Source organism: Micrasema longulum, unplaced genomic scaffold, assembly GCF_059751315.1.
Source record: "Micrasema longulum isolate JH-2025_06_02 unplaced genomic scaffold, ASM5975131v1 h1tg000357l, whole genome shotgun sequence".
Lineage (NCBI taxonomy): Eukaryota > Metazoa > Arthropoda > Insecta > Trichoptera > Brachycentridae > Micrasema > Micrasema longulum.
In genome coordinates, this window is record NW_028277559.1 from 198,384 (window position 1) to 220,713 (window position 22,330).

Sequence of the window (22,330 nt, forward strand, 5' to 3'; positions counted from 1 at the left end):
TCATATTTTACTCTTACAAACTACAATTAATAGTAAAAATAATGTGATCTCACTGGGGTTATCCGTGCCGAGGACACATAAAAATATACTTTTTGAAATGTTTTTAATAATATGAAAAAACAAAGATGACTAACTTAATAAACAGAGATAATAAACAAAATATTCAGACTCTTTAAAAAACTGGGTATAAATGTACATCTATATTATTTATATTACAAAACGTACAATAAAAATAACAAAAACCTAACATAAGCTATACACTTGTGGAGCAGTTGATTCAATATTGGTTTGGGCGAATGAGACAATCCATTTTACTTCTACCTAGCTCCACTATCCATTTTTTTATAGCATTTTTAAACATTTTCTCGTTACTAATAACCATATTTTTAATTATATGTGTAATAAAGAAATTGTTTAAAATTTTGTGTTTTTTAAAAAAAATAATATTTTAAACTTTAGAAATTATTTTATGTTCATTTTTATTGAACACTGGATCTCAAATTTATAATTCATCGACAATTTTCACAAAACATGTGTTTTGAAGTTTTTAAAATTTTATTCAGGACTTTTACTAACGCATGATAATATCGGCTGAAAATAAGTTACAAAATATGTAAAAATTAAAATGTAATTAATGTCTTTGTCGTAATTTTCACATATTTAAAAAAATAATATTTAATTTCGCTAAATAGATCATATTTAAATTATTGTTATATGAGGAGCAAACTCGATTGAAATGTATGTTTTTACGCATATTTGAATTATCGCGAATAGCGAAGGTACAAAAAAAGTAAAACCGCTATTGAATCTGGGTATCCATAATTTATTGTATGATAGATAAGATAAAAATAGTATAAACATTTAAATTATTGCGTATTATAAATGATCCATTTTATCTCAATTATGATTTCCTGGGCTTTCGCGACAGTTTGTTGGATTAAAATCAAAACTAATAAATCATAACACATAAAACATAAAACATAACACATAAAACATATAAAACATAACACTTACTTAAAACAGGGAACTTATTTTGAAACAGATCTCAAACATTTTAAGGTTTATGTTTTTTTTTAATATCCTTTTGAAAAATCTCTCTTAAACGAATTTCTCTACATACCATTGCTTTTCGAAATGAACTCATGCTTGTTAGGTATATTTCCTTTGTACCGTAACGAACATTCTGTTACAGTATTTATTAACCCAGTAGGTTGTATCAGAATCGCTAGACCACTGCGCTGTTTGTACGGGACAAACAAGAGACTAAAGTAATCGCAGGGCGGATTGTCACGTCACGGATTAGGCACTTACTCCATATTGGCTGTTTATTGGGTAAAGAGTTCAAATGGGAACACATTCCACTTATGTGCTTGTTTCCTTTCATGCCAATAATTGGGTTCGGTCTCGAACTGGCCACGTCCAATGTTTTATTTACTTTTGTGACAATTAAATACAGCGAATCGTGCTAGCGGAGTAAGCAACCTGTATTGTGTCTGCTCATTTACTGCCACTATTGATTTGAAAACAAACAAGGTTATTTATTTGAAATATTTTCCAAAGTACGACCTTGTTATCATAAACTAACGCTTTTAACAAGACGGTCCGGTTTGCCTTTTAATCTAACGTATAGCACTTTTTTAATCCTGACATGATTGACATAAATCGGGTAGTTGTCCCGTGTTTAGTGTCTAAAATTCAAGGATCAAAGGTCCGTGGTTCCCCATACCATTGACATTGATTATTAAATGTACCGTTAAAGATATCAATGCCGGTATCACTTTCTACATATTAATATGATCTTAACATACGTAAAAATGCATTAAAGCGCTCCATGTTACTATCGAAGGTTAGAAGATAAAATGTAGTGTACGGTATAAACAATAAGAATATTAATATAGCAAAAGTATTATTAAAACAACACGAGTTACATATTATAAACAACATAAAATAAGAAAAAAATAAACAATGAAATAATATTTATCTCAGAGAGACTAACTACAAAACATTATTGCCCTGTCGGCAAGGTTCTTCCTTAGAAAAGTTTGCTAATTATTTTTCTTTTGTATATCTCTATTTGCTGTAGGAATACATCAACCGAGCTGTCTTTGGACACTTCATTGTAGAGCCTAAGCATTCTTATGGGTATTGGTATTATATTAGGTATTGGTGAAAAAAAGTCAGTGTTGGATGCGTTCAGCAAGTAAAAAAAAAGATTCTGAAAGAAGAGAGGAAATTCGGGCAGCAAAATGAACGTCGCACTAATCACAGTAATTGCTAATAAAAATATATGAATCGAAGCTAGACTGGCAGTGCACAACGGAGTTTTAGTCCCAACACTTGTAAATGAAAGTGAAATATAGAACCGGTGGAGAATGAATAAAAGCAGGTTAACCGCGGTCGATATGCGATTTCTTATACAAATGTGTAGAAAATCAACGAACGACAGGGTAACAAATGATAAAATCAAGCGAGAGAGAGCAAATCTAAAACATGTAGGTATAATTGATGAGATTAGATTGGGTTACTTAGATGGTTTGGTTATGTAGAACGAGTAAATGAAAAAAGAATGGTATAACAGATAGATATATTGTTTTATTCTTTATTAATAGGATTCATAGAATCTCTTATAATCGTCAATTAATAAATTATAACTATAAAATATAAATCATTAAAATAAAAATCAATAATTAGTAAATTAAACCTATCAAACGAATTTAAATAAAAAAAACTAAAATCAATACATTAAAATTAATAATCGCCAATCAAATACCACGCTGTCTTGTCCTGAAAATATTTATCGACTCTATAAGTAGCTCTTTCCAAACAAGCTGCGCTTGATAAAATCTTGAAAAAAAATATTGTTATAGCCTGAATTTCAAGAGGTGCCTTATTGTAGGATTGAATGCAGTTTGAGGCAAAAGAATTATTACTTTTTTGCAGTCTAGTGGTGGACACAACTAGCGTATCTTTATTTCTAATGTTGAACCTATAGAAATGTTGTTTCTAAAATCAACATTTTTTTTTTATGAACGTACATTAAATTTTCATACATATATTGACATGTGACTTAATATTTTTTTTTTTTAAATATAACTCGGAGCGATTTTCGGGGACTCATATTGTAAATTGTTCGAATAATTATCTTTTGTAGCACAAAGCAGAATCAATATCTGCAGCACTTCCGCACAGCAGTATCCCGTTGAAATAATGCTGTGGAAGTAACAAATCTAGATGTTTCTGCATTAGTAATATATCGAATCTTTTTAACAGCGTTGGCTGCAGAACTAAGTCTGTTCGATAAATTAGCTACATGTGGACACCGTTGAAGTTAAGAATCTTATTTTATATCCAAAAATAATGACAAGAATAAACGGTAGTAAAGGGTGAGGACGACCAAGGAAGACATGGTTAGACGGTTAAGTTAGACAAAAATTTCATGTCTGGTTATGTCAAAAACGAATGTGCAAGAAGCTAGCAATGTATGTCAGGATAGACATGTGTGGCGGTCTATCATCTTCATCTACCCCTACGGGAAAAAGCGTGATGATAGTAATAGTCCTCTTCTCGTTTGAATCATAAAAGATGAAAGGCTTTGCCTCCGCACCCGTGTTTTTTTCCACCACTACCCAAATTCATTTACAAAAAAATCCTAGTTCCGTCTTTTTACGTATAAAAAAACTTTTAAAAAAATACATGAATTGAGTATTATTTTTTTAAATCCAACTAGGAATTATTATGTTCTAAGGCTAATTTTTCTATGAAAGTTGTATTTTGACAGGATAATATCATTTAATACATTGTACGAGAAAAAATTAAGGTCCTTGTGTTTATATTTAAATATGATTTAAGTGCCCCGTATCCTTAAAGGTTACGTCCTTTTGCATACATCATCCTTATCTTCTGTTCGACGTTCATCCTGGTAGTAAAAAGTATATTAACATGATCCCAATAAAATTAAGTTTTTTTCACATCCAATATTTTGTAAGGTACGCTAAAATCATGACAGAATATCTCTTAACGGTCAGTAAATTTGATATTATCTGAGGGTGAATATTGATTTTATTTCATCAAGTAGGGTTATGCTTCCGAAAAAAGTAAGGCATTATGTACTTAATCCGATACTCACTACATCATAATATCCTACGAATCAATTCCTTATGTGATCCCATGATTTTATTTTTAATACATAATTTTTCTTTATATAGTTATGTCATCAATTTTCTGTTCCTAAATCCTTTACTCGGTTTTTATTATAATTTCGTATCATATTTTATTGTTATTATTTTATAAGCAAGAGAGTGTGAATAAAAAAATATTTTTTGAACTTATGTAATAATCCGTAAGGGTTTATAAATATATTCGAGTTTTAATCATTTAACTTAAAAAGATAACAAAGGTTTTTACATACCTACATATTTATATTTATTTACACATGCTTTTTTGTAAACTTATTAAAACATATTTCTTTATTTGGAATTCCATTCGTTAATGCGCTTTGTAGCTGCAAGACGTTTGGTAATATTAGTTTTAATATTAAATAAACAAAATTCACTCTAAAACTTTTTCTGACTATAAATATAACAATACTTATGGACTAGATTTCTAACTACCCATGCGCTCTGTAGATGTGGGACATTTTGTTGTCTAAATTATAAATACATGATTATTTTTTAATTTAAAACGATTCTTAGTATTTTTTTATAAAATTTAAATAGTAGCTGGAATTTTAACCGACCGTGCGCTATATAGTTGCAAGATGAATTGTAATCTAGCTCCAATATACGATTTAAATTTGGCATAGTTGGAATCGGGAAACTAGATTCCCAACCGCCAATCCGCTTTGTATTTGCAAGACGTGTCAGGATGTTTATTTTACAGATCTCTTGAGGTGATATTCACAAAAATAGCGTTATAAAAAGTATCGCACATACTTTTACGACACACTCGCCTCAAATATCGCATTTCGACAGCATTCAGTCTACTTTCATGCCTGTCTTTACATTTCCATAGTTTGCTTCCATATACACGGGTCGTCACCAGGGTCAATTTTGCATTTTGCGACAAACGTTTTTTGCTAATAGAGAAAATACATAACAGTATTTTAAAGTCTGTTTATTATTACAAAGATTTTTGAATAAACAGACTTGCCGCGTGAAATCCGACAGAAAATAGCCTATTTCACACATATCATCTTAATCTAAATGGCACGGTAAAATTAAAGTGCATTCACATTTATTAAATTCGTTTTTACCTATTTAAATTTGATAATATTAATTTATTTCGTTTTTTTTTCACGAAACTCCATAGTTATTGATTTTAATAAAAATATAAATCAAAACACCTCGGTTATATATTATTTAAAAAAATATATAAAAAAATAAGCGTTCTTATAATTTACATAAATATTGCAATTTTAAGGAAAATTTTCAATGAGTTGTAAATAACTCACTATTATTAAAATGAAAATCAAGTTGATGTAGAGTGAGATTCAAACCTCGGACCTCTGATCCGTGAGTTCGCAACATTAGCCATGGAACCACAACCTGATTCAAATAATATAGTTAAACTTAACAATAGAAATTTTAATGATAATTTTATCCAAATCATTATTTAAATTTGGCGAGTACTCTAAGGTAAAAATCCTGCAAAAAGAAATCGACTGGAGATAAGTCGGTCTTATGGTCTACTAGTTATTGCGATTGCCAGGCATAAAATAAATAAATAATTGTGAAACAATAAATATCAATCCACCGTGTTGTATTTTATCATGCCGTGTGTGAAATGGGCCGTTCATGCTATATCATGCAGTAGGCTCGTGGTTTGCACGTGCACAACGGTCCAGTTTCCGTGAATGGGCGGTAGTTATATGTTTGTACAAAAAACTGCAAAATTCGATCCCATTTATAAATACTGAGTGCTTTGTCATAATTGCGAGCGTTTTTCGGCCCGGCGCGGGCACGTTTATCTCAAACGATGTAGTGTGCATAGTGGCCGCGGCAGTGTGCCACATCACGTCGGGGTCACCATTTTGTAGAGGATTTATTATGAAACTCTACTTGGTAGTAGCTATTTGTTAGTTCATGTAAAACATATTATGAATGAATGGGTTTAAAAGATTTAATCTCATGGAATAAATAAATAAAATAATTTAAGTTACTTACAATTTTCGGTTTATTACACACGAAAATACAAAGATTACACAAATAATATTTTAGAGAGAATTTGAATACTGGTGAAGACAGAGAAGGGCGAGTGACGTGTTACGCGCCCTTATATAGGTCCATTGAGCACTGTGGCCATAGACAACAACTCTTTGGTCCCCACACGCTCACCACTGTTGCCAAGGACTAACAGTTTTTAACTCACAGAGACAAAAAACATTCTAGGATTATCAATCACGAAGTTAGCTACAGTTTACAGCAAAACAACGTGTGGTAGGTCTTCAGGTCGAGAATTGCGAGCGCAGCGACGAACCGTCTGTAACAAGTCTGTTGTTAAATCAAAAACCAAACCAAAAATTTGCATAGCTTTTGTTCTATGCAATAGAGTGAAAGGGCGTCTCTATAAGCGGGTCACAAATTATTTTTCTGAAGTTTTCTATGTCACGTTTTGTAATAACAAAAGAGTGCCCACGTAAGATATTGCACTAAGCCAAAATATCATCTCATCTATTACGCTGAGCTTTGCAAAAATGCTTCGTTCGGAACGAAGGTTAGGTATTATATAACTACTCAACATATTGAGCCAAATTTAAAACGTGCGCTCAAAGAACTGTAAAATACATTTCCACTCAATTTTCAGTAAACCAACTATTCTGGACTATTTATGTGTAGAATAAGGTCAAACAAATGCTCATTGGTACACATTACGATCTGCCTTGATGTTGCACATGACCTAAAAACGGAATTGAAAACGTCGTCAATCAAAAAATAGTTTTGAAACAGTTCTCGCTATTACTTGTTAATCTATTCGAATTAAGAGACAGAAATGGATTTTTAGTCAAACGAAATGTAGTGTGCATATATTATAGTCATCGACAAAATAAAAGACACATACTCAACCAAATCAATATCTACCTATCCGTCAGTTCCATTTCCTAGAGTACTCCTCTTAACAATTATTCTACATGTGAATGGATGAAAAAACGTTGTATAAGTAATTCACAAATAACATTCAACAAGTAAAGTGCTCCCAACAAACTACAACAACCGAGCTGTGCCAGCGTCTGTTCAGATAGCAATCTACATTTATTTATTTATTTATTTATTTATTTATTTATTTATTTATTAACGGACATTGTCCATGTATACAATTTATAAGGTTTAAATATTACAAATAAAAGAGTAGTTTAAAACATTTAAAGAAAAAAGAAAGAAGCATTGACAAACATAAGGGACATCGAGACAAGATCTGGACTATTTATTTAGTGCTCGTTTAAATCGTTGTAAACTTAAACCAAAAAAGTCCAGATCCTGTCTTGAGTTAACAATACGACAAAGGCGGGTCATTGGAGAATTTAGGCCATAGTTTGTTCTATGCTGATCGATGAACAGTACTTCATTGTTTCTCAATCTACGAGTCGGAATATTGAATTTTACTTGTCCCAGTAATGATGGAACATCGATTATACCATTTAGTATGCCGAACATATATATGGAGTCAATATTAGTTCTACGTTTTTGTAGACTAGAAATATTTAACATTGACTCTATTTCGGCATAAGAATAATTATCTCTCTCTAGTCCAAGCATCCACGCTATTTTTCGAAGCAAGCGATGTTGGACTGATTCAATGTGATTTATGCGATTGACATAGAATGGAGACCAGACCACTGAGGCATATTCAAGAAGAGGGCGAACAGTTGAGCAATAAAGAGTTTTGATTGTACGGACATTAGTAAAATCAGAGGATATTCTGTTAATGAAGCCAAGTAATTTCAGTGATTTATTTACTGTATTATCCTTATGCTCGTTGTATGTCAGTTTATAGTCCAAAACAACTTCTAAATCTCTGATGGACTTGACTACATCAATTTTGGAGTTTTCTAATAGGTACTCGAAGGAAATTGGTTGTTTTGTTCTATGAAATGACATTATTTTGCATTTTTTAATATTTAGTTCTAATTTATTGACTTTACACCATCGGTTAAAAGAGTTAATGTCTGATTGAAGAAGAAAGCAGTCTTGTAAAGTTTGAATTATTTTGAGAATTTTGTTGTCGTCCGCGAAGAGCCAAAAACGAGAGTAAGAGAATGATTTAGCAACATCATTAATAAACAAATTGAAAAGCAGGGGTGCCAAATGAGCACCCTGAGGTACACCCGATGTAACATCAATACTGGTTGATAAATAGTTATTTATCCGAACATTTTGTGTCCTACTAGTTAGATACGATTTAATAAATGATAGTAATGGATCTTTTATTCCCAAGGCATGTAATTTATACATGAGAATTTTATGATCTACTTTGTCAAATGCCTTAGAAAAATCTGTATAAAGAACATCAATCTGCTGACCATTTTCGAGTGCTTTGACAATAACCTGGGTATAATCTACCAGGTTAGAGGTGGTTGATTTGGCAGATCTAAATCCATGCTGTTCATCGATCAGTATATTCTTAAACATACAAGCCATACCAGCGAGGCTATGGCGAGAGCCAGCTTCTCCACCAAGTTCAAGAATCACGGCACGGATCAAACAAATTATTCCCCGTCAGATTAGGCAGCTAGAATTTAACGCCGTACTCCCCTTTTCTCTTACATCACTTCACATTACATACATTAATATTGTTAATTTTAATAAAAAATTTCTACTGAAATTTGTATTACTGCGAAAATAGCTTATCAGAAATTTTATCAACTACCTTTGGTTTAAAATCTTCTCCTTATATTGCCTTTTCAAATTTTAAATATGACTTGCTATACCTGTTTTTCCTTCTTTTTTCTCTGCTGCTTTGACATGTTTTTATACTTTTAATTACTTATATTGTAAACGTATATGAAATCGATATATTGCTGCTCTTACTATGTGTCATCAATTTTGAAGATGTTTTTTAAATTGACATAAATTTATTTTCTTATTTAAAGATTCTTTGAAGATTTTTCTCATCGTTTCTTTGAATCCCTTAAAATATGTATGTGTATATTTATGTTTTTCCTTTTTAAAAAAATGTTAATATTTTATTTTAATTTTACACCTAAGCATTTCATTCTTTATTTTTATTCTAAACTTTTATTTACTTTTACAAACTTTCTTCATTTTTTTTACATTAATTTTAATTTTTAAACATCTTCTATTTATGTTTATTTTTCTTCTCTTTGTTGTACTTTAATTAATAACCTTACATCTAATTATCATGAAATATAGAAACTTCACTGGTCCATTAGAGTTAAGTCTAACTGTGTTAAATACAAAACTATGTAACTGTACTGTTTGTTTCCTAAATAAAATTAAAAAAACTACTCGCTCGCGCACATTTAACTAAGTGAAAATTAGAATTAACTACAAAATAATTGTGCAAAGAAGTTGTCACAAAACGGGTTATTATAAGTTTAAATCACACCTAAAGATACAATGTCCGGTATTTAAATTTTCAAAACATAAAGGTTCTATTACGGATATAAAGGATATGAATACTTGCAGCGAAGCTCACAATACACTGAATTGTTAACGGACATTTCAACAAATTTAGATCTGAATAACAACTGTCAGGTCTAAACGGAATTTCGATGCAGTACCAATGGCGTATTTTGAGTCTCGCGTTTACTTTTGGCCATGAATAATGCAAAAAAGTACAGTGTGCGCTGTCCTAAAGCGTTATTACATTTTATATTCTCCATGCGCTGTAATACAGGGATACTAGTACCCATACTTGACCCGTTTATATCTGTTATGAGCGCATTTCTGGAGTAACGGAACGGCTAATACAATTTCTAGTGCGTTCGTGAAAGTCAAAAACATTATTTATCATAACATGCTTCAGGTCTGCGTCAGAATACGAATGAGCAAAAAAGGCATGCATTAAAAATCGTTATCGCATTTAGTATTTTTAAGACTCCATTTTGTTGGAAAAATTAAAAGTTTTTCTTCCTATGTTAGATGAAAATTGAAAGAGTGAATAACAAAATATCATATCGTTAACTAAAATTTAATTAAAATTTTGATAGTAGATAGGTTATTAATAAAATACTAGTACAAACACTGTACAATAAAAAAATGTATATTTGTGTTATTAAAAACAAAGAGTAAATTTTTTATTTCTTCGGTCATTTAAATATTGTACGATTCTTTTTTTTCCGACAATATAGCTCACTGTTTTTAAATCGGTAAAAAAACTAATATAAACTTTACAAAAAAAATTATTGACATACCGATTATAGTGCTTGGCTCTTACTGTAAATTGTGAAAGGATTTCAGATACATCGACTGATAAACATAACCACAAGCTATTAAATCTTAATCAAAGACTCTTTATAATACGTTACATAAAACTAAGACGCTATTTCTGAGCTGGTCCTGTTGCAAAGACGCAGAGAATCAGTTCACTTAAAATTACCGTATGTTTAGTATAAAACAGCATTTATCGATATTATTCCTGACTGATTACCTTTCTTTCCCATCATTCCAATGACTCATCCTTGTGGTACCTACCTTACATCAAGATAGAAGAAATACGAAAATAAATCATTTGGATTTAAAATATTATAAACAAAAATTTCCATTACATAACATGGCATAAGCATTCTTGAAATCATTGTACGTTATTGTGAAAGTTATCAAAAATCGTAATCATAATTTATAGTAAACTTTCATCATCTATTGCCGAAAATAGACAAAAATTTTCATCGCATTAAAGGTAGGTCCATTTTCGCACTCCTTTTTTTGATTCAAATATTTCTAGCACTTTTCAAAACTGAATGAAATTCGTTTTTTTGCTACAGTACGCTTTTCGTTAACACCGTTATTCGTAATTCTAAATAATACGAAACTAATCTCATTCGACGTAGTTAACCTTTTCACTAATATTCCAATAATAGATACAAAAAAAATCTCTCAGTTACTTAACATTTCAGATTTGGATAAAAAACTGATTTCTGATTTATGTAGATTTTGTAATATTTGTTTAGTTCAAAACTTTTTTCACTATAATAATGTTATTTATGGCCAAACACACGGTTTACCGATGGGCAACCGTCTAGTCCGTTATTTGCTGACATATTTATGAATGAACTGGACAATGACATATCTTTAAACACATCACCGTAATTCAGAAATCAAACGTATCAAATTATTACAATATTTGAGTTTGTCCAAATGTTCGTCAAATTATGGCCTTGGTTTGAGGACATTTTTTTTGTTTATTTACAGGGTCGGACTGAGAACTCCAGACATTTCTTAATTTCCTAAATTCATTCCGTAAAAAAATAAAATTTACTTTAAAAATAGAAAAAGATCAAAAATAACACTTTCTTTACTTGTCTTTAACAATAATAATTAAAAAAAATATTTCGATATATACCGTAAACAAACATATACCGACACAATTATTCATAATTCTTCAAATCATCCAATTGCCCATAAACATTCAGAATTCTAATCAATGATTCATAACGTTCTACTAGATGATACTAATTTTTAAAAATAACTTAATACAATAAAACATCTGGCTAATAATAATGGATATAATGAGAACTTCATTAATAAAATACTATTTCAAAAACAAAAACGCAAACTTATAAATAAATATACATATTCTAGTCCCACAGTCAATAAAGCAAACACACTTAAACAATGGAGGCGGATTCTTTTAATAAATGACATTTATTCAAAAGAATTATCTTATTCCCTACCATCAAACATAAAACCGGATTTCTATACGGATATACCAATTAAATTGTAATGATTGCGATTCAATCTACATGAAAAAAAACTAAAAGAAACTTCAATATTTAATATTCGTAAAAGAACACTTAAGATGCTTAAGTAATAATATTTTTTCTAAATTCACAAATCATGAACATAATCATAACTTTAATGAAGACACTGGATTAAAAGTACTTCATGTTGAAAATAAAATATTAAAATAAGACAACTTAGAAAAAAATAATAAATAATAATTAATAACCTAATAAACAACATTTCTTTAAGTCCTCTCCTGTCTAGCTTCGAAAATATTGATATCAAATTATTACCCTTGTAAGGAAGAAAAAGACTTGATTTATTGGGTCCGCGTGTAGTATTTAGTTAACACGATAAAAATAAAATAGGAATTAATTCATTAGTTACGTAAACCTTGACGAAGAAGCTTGTTTGCTTTGAAACCGGTCTGTGGAAAAAAATAAAAAATAATTATAAAAAATTAGTGTTTAAAAACAAAGTTGTTTTTTTTATTTTATTATAATAAATGTCCACAAAGTGAGTGCTTCAAATATAAACTTTAGAAAAATTTCATGTTTGATTTGACTTGTTTATATTTAATTGACATTTAATGATCAGTATGACCATATATGAAGCATAGTGTAAACGCATTTAAAAAAAACTCTCTGGGGAGTAGGAAAGATTCAGAATAGCACCTCAGTTGCTTGAGTATCGTTTTGTTATTTTGTGTTAGAATACTTTTTATTAGATAACGCGTCATTTTGAAATTATACATCAATCACATTCTTCTAGTTTCAATCCCTGAAATTGGTGTGCTGCGAATAGTTGCATCTCTTCAGTTCGTTCCGGTCCTTAACGGCTATTTTAAACTGGCCGTAATATGACGAATTTATTATATTTTTTGATTTGATCGAGGTATTTCCGGCAGGGTCATTATTTATTTGCACGAATTGGTGCATTGGTTTTCCAGCTCCAGAAGTATTTTTTAATTGCATAAAAACACGATGCCCAGTTAAATGCTTTGAGTACCTATTTGAAGACTTTGAAATGTTGCAGTTCAAATTAAATTTTTGAACTTTTATTTTTTAAATTTATTTTTTATTGATTATCATATTAATTACATCAAATTATACAATTAAAAAAAGTTGCTTTGACTATTTAACTAGGAATGTTTACCCCATTCCAAGCAAGTCAAAAAATATTTAAAAAACAGTAAGTAATCACATAGTGAAAAACATGGTGACATACATAGTAGAAAAACGTAGTACAAAAAATATTAAAAAACCCAGTATAATACATAGTAAAAACAAAATAAAAGTAAGAAATATGCTAAAAGACATAGTTAAAAAAATATATGTATTGCAAAAAAACATACTAAAAAAAGAAACATTGAAAAAACGGAGTAAATAGTAATGAAGACCTTAAAAAATTCAATCAATAAAAAACTTAAAATACATAATCACAATTCAAATAAGAACATATGTGACGGCCATCTTACACCACCACCACCAACCCCTCAAACTTTCTGCGACCAATTTCACCTTGGAAAGTAGTCAGTTACTTTTTTTGCTTGTGGCTTTTACAAAGTTTCCATGGTTCTGGTTTTATATAAAAAATATACAAACAAATTATTGTTAACATGCTAATATTAATTTGTTTATAATTTTTTTTCTAACCGCTTACAACTGTGTATCAAAGCAGCACTTGGGATTTTTATTTTTTATTGGCGTATCTTAAAAAAATAGTTTTTCTTGGTTGGTGTATTGATTTATTTAAATTTTAAACTAAATTTATGTGTCATGTCATTTTTATATTTATGTGTGTGTTTCAAAATTATATTATCATACTTGTTGTATTTATTTATTTAAACGCATTGTAGGCTTTTACATTTTAAAAAAATATATTTATATATAAAGAACAGGCACATATTTTACATAAAAGTAACAAAAAATTGAAATGAAGTAACAAAATAAGAAAATAACAAAACATAAAAACTAATCTTACATACAATATGGACGGGCTTGACATACCGATATTTAGGAAGAGTATTTTTCAGGTATTTTTATTGACAAATCCACTTCCCTACAATGACCTACCTCAACCCCCTTTAAATGGCCACCATTTTTATTTTAACGTTACGATTACGCTAGTGCATGTATAAAAATTTCAATAACTGAGTCCGTAAATATCGCAGAACAATAAATTTTATGTTATTCGCACGATAACATATTGTTCTAGCGCCTACTAAACAAAATTAATTGATACTAATAGTGAAACATACCTAAAAACATTCAAACACAGAAAAAAATATGCGAACAATTTTTTTTGTGCATTTTTGCACATCATTCAAAAACTAGTCTTTTGAGTGGTAATTTTTGTATGCTAAATCTACAGGTAGTTATGCTATCTACAGAATGACACATTGTTCCCATAGGTCTTTACTTTAAGTACTAAATGTTATCTAATACAACTCTAACATGGGTCGAAATGGAGGTAATAAAATACAAACTGCTTTTATACTTTTGATACATCAAAATAACACAATCAATTGTTTATTTAAAGAAATGGGACATTACTTAAACTCAAAGATGCTGTTTAAAATGTCCTCTATTGTTTGTAATGCACATTGTTGTTCTTAAAACAATTTGTCGTGTTGAGCGGCGGATCATATCTGTGGCAGCTCGTATTTCATTCGCGGCGGTACGGAACCTTTCCACGAGTTCTTCCCGAGTCGCGGACGCATAAAAGTAAACTTTTTGCTTCATTGTGCCCCAGAAGAAATAATCCAGGGGCGTTAAATCGGGTGATCGTGGTAGCCACGCGACAGTGCCTCCACGTCCTATCCATGGAGAATGTTCCCCATCCAAATGACTACGTACACTTCGCGCAAAGTGTACGGGGGCTCCGTTGAGTTGCAACCACATATTGCGGTGGTTTATGAGAGGCAAATCAAAAAGTAAATCTGCAAACTATGTTCTTAAAAACTCCAAAAATCCTCGCCCATTTAATCTTGGAGGTAGCTCAACTGGGCCGACTAAAACTCCGTCGATCATTCCGGCCCACATGTTCACACTGAATTCGTGTTTAAAAGTACTCGGTCGAACTGCATGCGAGTTTTCAGAACACCACAAGTGGTCATTTCTATGATTAATAATCCCTGCCTCGTAAATGTTGCCTCGTCTGTCCATAGGACCTTTTTCCAAAAGTCGGTGTCCTGTCATAGGTGCCGTTGAATAAGCAAAATGTAACCCCTGCAACATAATCAGGCTCATGAATATCCTGAACTCTTCGAAAATGGTAAGGATGTAAGCCTTCTCTCTTGAATACTCTCCAAACTGACCATTTTGACAACTTTAGTCTTGCAGTAATCCTCCTCACACTAACTTTTAGATCTCTGGTAATCATGCTGAGAATCTCTTCTTTATCTTGAAGCGACAATAGCCGAGAATGTTCGACTACTTGTTTTCGAATCCCGTTTTCAGTTAATCTTAGGTATGTTAAGACGAAAGTCCGAACATTTGGCGCAACTCGGTCTGGAAATCTTCTTCGTTATTCTCTAACAGCAGCTGCGGCATTTTCGTTACAAAACCCGTGAACAAACACCATATCAGCAACGTGTTGACTTGAAAATTCATTTCGAGGATGACTTGACATGTTACTACTTGTAAAAAGTTCAGTCACATATCACTTCCGACTCAATAATTTGCAGAAAACTGAGAATGTAGTTAGTAGAGCAAAACAAAACTAACGTGTGATCACAACGGGTAGCGAAGGACACCAAGTGACAACAAGTATCCGTCTGGATTATGCGACCAATTAAGACCTTTCGGTAGATGTTGTCTCACTCACTCACAATACGTTTATCTATCCTATCTGCTCGTTCTAGGAATGTGGAGTCCGGCCCTCTACCTGGATTGTTCCGATTCGGGGGCGGTTTTCGCAAAGGCTTTACGTTTACTTTAGTTATACGACATTCGTACTTATAATAATTAACTTTGGATAACAAATTTGATCTCATTTTGTAGATAACATAACAAGCTGTAGAAATAGCATAAAAAAATACCACTTAACTGATTAGTTTTTGAATGATGTGCAGAAATGCACAAAAAAAAATTCGCATACTTTTTTCTGTGTTTGAATGTTTTTAAGTATGTTTGACCGTTAGTATCAATAAATTTTGTTTAGTAGGCGCTAGAACAACATATTATCGTGTGAATAACACCAAACTTATTGTTATGCAATATTTACGTACTCAGTTATTGAAATTTTTGTACATGCACTAGCGTAATCGTAACGTAAAAATAAAAATGGCGGCCATTTAAAGGGGGGTGAGGTAGGTTATTGTAGGGGAGTGGATTTGTCGATAAAAATTCCTGAAAAATACTCCCCCTTAATATCGGTATGTCATGCCCGTCCATATTGTATAGTACAAACATAAATTTATTCCAGTAAACAGAACAGAAGTTATTTTTTTCCCATCAATTATATTTTTAAAAATCTTAAAACTAAAAGAATGTGTAGGAATATGTATTTTAATGTACTGAACGCTATATTTTATTTTTCTTTTTACATATTTTATCTATATGCCATAGTTGTAAAAATCCTACGGGCGTTTATGTGAATTAAATAAAAAAATAAATATAGCTTTTTTCCTATAAAAGAGCATTGTTCTAACCATTTGTCGGGAAATCAGATCACTACTGGAACTCCAAACAAAAACCATCACGCCGTTTCCCCGTAGACCCCTACAGAGGCAGAGAGGATAGAACGCCATATCACTCTATCTTGGCATACATACCTCGCTTCCTCTACATTCATACATATTCATCATGCACGCACGCCGATTATTCCTACTTTTGACATGTCCATCTTCAAGTATTTGATGGACTTGATCGTTCCATGTCTTTCTCGGTCTTCCTCGTTTTCTGCATCCATCAACATTCGCATCGTAGATCTTTTTAGCCGTTCTTTCACTGTACATTCGCTCTTCATGTCCAAATCAACGCAGCAACCCCTTGCTTGATTCTATCGATAATGCATGTCTCAGCCATACACACTTCACGGATCTCGACATTTGTGCACCTAGCATACATCGTTTTACTACACATTCGCCAGAGGGATAGCATTTCAACAGCATTCAACCTACTTTCATCATCATTTTGCCAATTCCTTAAATCGCTCCCTTACATTAGAGTTGGCACTAGAACTCCGTTGTAAACTGCTAGTTTGGCCTCCTGCGATAAACATTTGTTTGCCAAAGTAGGTTTCAGAACACCGTTCACCCTGTTTACGGCACTCATCCTCCTTTCAATATCTTTCTCGGTCTTTCCATCCCTGGTAAACATACTGCCCAGGTACACAAATTCTTCTACCTGATTCAGAATATCTTCGTTCACACTGATCTCACATTTTCATCCCTTTCAAAAACCATCTCTTTCGATTTATCAACATTCATAAGCAAGTTATTTTTCTTGCATGGAACTCCGACTGTCATAATATTTATTTATTTTATTTGGGGAATCAAAAGTTCTACAAACATATTTATAATAAACAAACAGATATAGTGTATAAACTCAAAACTAATAACAGATTTCCACAAAGTGTACAAAGTTAGTAAAGAAAATATATTACATATCAAATATAAGTTTATACATAAAAAAATGTTATTTTCATGTACTCGTAAATATTTTTCCATAATCAAAGAATTTTTAAATATTTATTTTAAGAACATTAAGTGACTGTAAATTGGGCGGGATTAGGACAAGAATGCTTAAAGAGAGGATAAGGAGGGAAAGGGAGATGGACATGTTTATTATTATAATGTCTACTAAGTTACATAATGCATTTTTAGTGTAAATTTTAATATAAACAAATATAAACGGATTTGACACTCAGTGTTACTCGTATACAAAATCAACATTGTTTGTATTATTATTTTCGAATTGCGATCCCTGTAAAAAATCACGAAAAAATTGCTTCGTTTTTTCAAGGCATTAGAGATACTCTGTGCCAGGTACTGGCATTTCTTACCAAATAGAATGTAAAATTGCCCTTAAACCTTTTGTTCTTTGTATTAACTTTCTGCCGTTGACTTCGGTGTCGGCGTCGGTTTCTTGTGTTTTATGACGTCGATTTGTTATTTTAATGTGACACAGTTTACATTTCACAAATCATTGAATGAAAGTGACAATGTAAGGATTATTTTTAAAAAATAAAAAATATTTCAAATCATCTCGTCATCATATTTAAGTACATATACACTTGGTAGACAGTAGAATTAAAATATTTATCTCTGTATGTTCTGAAACAGATAGTTAGTTAAATTTATTTGAGTGATTTAACACAAAAATTACACACGTGTAGTAGTTAAAGTAATCATAAGTTTTTAGTTTGAAATTCTGGAAATTTCACAATAATATAATTTTTTTAACTCTGGAAATTCCCAAACCGTTAATGAACTTTGCCATTAGTTTTTTTTGTTGAATAAAAATAAAAAAATGATATTTTATATGTCCGTGTCTGGGCTGATAAATCATAGAGTTCAGTATGCCAAAGAAAACTAGAATATTGGTCGCGTCCTTTCGACTTTGTGGCTACTTCAATATTCCGTTTTTAAATTGTGTATTATTTTCTATTGAGATATTGGTAACAATGATATTCATGCCACCCTTCGAATAAATATTTTGAAATGATTTTCTTAATAGAAAATTAACCGCAGCTCTTAACCATAATTCATCAAATCGTCGCACGTCGTAGGTAATTGAATTCGGCATATTATTTATTACGGAATATAACACTAGAGATTGGTTTTTGACCGTCATAATATTCCATTTGACCTTTTTGAAAAAGGTAAATCCAATTAAAAATCTGTTATTGAATTAATGTCAAGTGAGGTTTTTATCCGTAATGAAAAATAACCTGTTTTCAAAAATTTCTTTTTGATTCTCAATTTATCCAGTCGAAAAATTTGCTAATGTTGCTCGTTAAGCTTAATTTATATTTGATCAGTATTTCGTTTTTTTTGTCAATAAATAATTAAGTTTGTAGCATCTAGAAACGATTATTGCAATGGTATCTACGCAAGTGAACCAATGAATAAAATGACTCGCCTATGGAACGTATTAAATGCGGCAGCGGGGATTTACTTTAGGTTTCCGAAGTTCAGTCATATCACTTCCTACTTCGGGAATTGCACTGGCTACGTTATCCGCATATGGTGAAATACAAACTCTGTTGGCCTATGTATAAGTCACAGCACAATTATGCTCTGGAATATCTAAGGGAACTATGCATTCCAGATAAACTTTCTGACAGACGTCTTACGCTTAGATCAACTACATCTACGGTGAGAGGAAGATTTATTATTCTTCTACGCAACCAACGCACTAATTTTGGTGAAAACGCGCAATTTCTGGAATGGATGGAATGCTTTTCCAGCAAAAATGCGAAATTGTGCGAGTGAATTGATGTTTCGGAAAAACTTGAAACCCGCTCGTTCTCTAAATCATTTGAATAAATCCGCATTATGTGATAACAAGGTTAATTGTTTTACTAAAGCTATATATTTTAACTTAAAATAAGGTAAGAAGTTTTAAAATGTCCTTGAAGTTCCTTAAGCACCTGATTGCGCCACTTGCCCGTTCACAGATGTAGGCTCGAAATTGTCTGATTGGCGGAATGTGTTATCTTTATGCTTTGCCACCGAACCCTAATACAATGAATGCAATTTTCTACCTTGCACTGGGGTTCTGGTACATTGTTTGGAACTTGTCTCGCGGCAGTCAGGATTAGATCAGATCCTATGGTCATGAAGGAAGGGCACTTGACATGGTTTCTTGATCATTATTATTACACGACACAGTGGATTATATAAATTATTAATCGCAAAAATAAATGATTTGCGATCGCAGTGAAAAGTGAGAAACTAAGCACATGAATAGCGTCAGTTCGGTTATTATATTGTTGTTATTTTGTTCTATACATTTGGATATTGTTGAATATTGAATATAAAATATGTTGAGCCGGAGAAAAAATATGGTACCTACCCACAGTAAAAATCACAACATCTTAACCAGGGCCCAGTAGGCAGCAAATAAATCCACCAAAGTAAATGTGGCGTGTAACCAGCACCCTTGACGTATTATATTAGGATTATGGCGCCATACAAGTTACCAATTATAAAAACAGTGATTGAACCAAGATAATAATAATTTGGTAATGACAGACCAAAGCAAGATTTTTCGCCAAAACCCAAACCGAATTTCGGTTTCTGTTCTAGTAAATTTGTTTATTTTTGCGCTTTTTGGTTAGTTGTATGTTAAACATATAACTTTTATGTAACATTTCTTCAATGTACGCCGTAAGAACTTAAATTTAATGACTGTAAAGGAATTACAAAAGAATCGGGTTGTGGCCCCGTGACTAGTGTTGCAGATTCACGGATCAGAAGTCCGAGGTTCGAACACTACTCTAACCCAACTTGATTACCATTTTTTATTTATTAGTTATTTACAACTCGTTGAAAATGGTCGTAAAATTGAAATATTTGGGAACATCATAAAAACACGAAAATAAAAATAAAAATAAAAATTTAAAAAATGGAATATGGAAGATCTTAGAACTTACGAGTCACGAGCCATAATATGCACTTAAGTACAGCCGAACGTTGTCCGACACATTCAGACCGCAAGTTTAGTCTGAGCCAAAGTTTCGGACAATTTTTGAATGAAACCGAAACCGCGACCGGAACTCGTTTTACTGGCCGAAGCTGGCCGAAACTAAAACTTTGGTCGGTTACTAAAATTTAGTCATTTTTAACAAAAAGTGGACTAAGCGGATTTGCATATTAAGGTTTCGTGGTGCTTCAACTACTTGGGGTATGTACTTTAAATTACGCATTTAAATATCAAATATTTGTCTTACCTACGACATCAAGGTACCCCAGCTGGCTCTTCATGGGGTCAGTGTTAATCTGACACATGTACCAGCCCCTGTCTGCCGGCCGCACCTCCTTCACGTGCAGGAACCACGTGCGGTGGTCACTGTGGCTGACTCCGATCCTCTTGTTCTTCGTGATCACGTGGCTGTGGATGGTCAGGATTGTCTGCGTGTCCACTCTTAACCAAGCCACCTGCAGAAAAAAAAACATAATTTTTCTCTTGCGACAGTATTTTATTGAGCATATGATCAACGTAATACATGCGATAAATTGTCTAAAATATGACTCGAGTAGGATAGGAAAGAGTGTCTGCTGGATGACCAAAGACAAAGCCGACGAAAAATTCTTTTGGAAGGGACCAGGACGTATACAGGGAGCAATCTCTCAATCTGTCTTCATTGAAAAAAACAATGAGCTCAGATGGACCTTATATGCATTTTCAAAATTCTTAATGCTTTAAGTGATGTTTTATCTTTTTTGCAATTAAATTATTTTTATTTTTTCAACCGTGTTCCAGAAGTCAAAATCAGCCATTTATCAAATCTTCTAAGTGAAACTTTTGTTTTCATGCCCCAATGTCCAGAATGTGTAGATTAGTCAATTCGTCTCAAAACTTTGAATACTATGGTTTAAATCTTTCGGATATTCGCAGATCTCTTCGGCATCAACAGAGTGTGGGATGAAGATGGATTGGCATGGGTTAGCTCAAAGTCCTATATGTTGATCGTGTTTTAAAATATTTTGTATATAATTGTTTTGTTGCCTTTATTTGTCTTTGCTTTATGAATTATTAATTTATTCAACCGCCTTGTAGGATTAACATGTTTTACTTACATATATACAGATAAAGAAAGACATGTATTTTACACAGAAGTAACAAAAAATATAAATAATTTTTAGAAAAAAAAAGAAAAATATCGAGAATATCATATTTACATTTTAGTATATAATATATGAGTATGTCAAATATATAATACATACATATATTACCGTGGAAAGAACAGAAGTGCATTTTCAAATATGAAGACAGAAATTAATTTCAAATAAAATAACATAAAAAAATCATAATTTCACATTAGTAGAAAATATATGAGTATACATAATAATACATACTTACATTGCAGTGGAGAGAACAGGAGTGCATTTTTTCGTATAGATTATATTAAAATAATCTTTAAATTTAAATAAATTAGAAAAATACTAATTTAGAATACAGATATAAGTCAATAAACGGTAAACAATTGAAATCAACATAGTAGTATTTAGGTATAACAATTTTAAGATAGTTGATACACTGCCTCTTTTAATTCAAAAGTGTTTTATTAAATATATCTACGTCATTTGTGTATTCATTTGCAAATGTATGAATTTTCTTATCAGGTAGCCCGGCCCGGAACTCGCAAGTAAATTGATTGTAACAGTTTGGAACAATCAAATGTTGAATTTAATATTTTAAATAAAAATAACAAATCATTCCGTTATCTTCTATTTTGTAATGCTTGAACATTTAAATATT

At 31.7% G+C, this 22,330-nt stretch overlaps 1 protein-coding gene across 1 annotated transcript in view; it reads right to left on the bottom strand.

Moving 5' to 3' along the window:
* Window positions 1-22,330, bottom strand: part of LOC148282229 (neurotrimin-like) — a 131,643-nt gene that overhangs the window by 41,153 nt on the left and 68,160 nt on the right. The window contains exon 3 of the mRNA XM_088225413.1: window positions 20,799-21,006. Coding sequence (XP_088081539.1) covers window positions 20,799-21,006 — 208 coding nt within the window. The remainder of the gene's footprint in view (window positions 1-20,798; window positions 21,007-22,330) is intronic.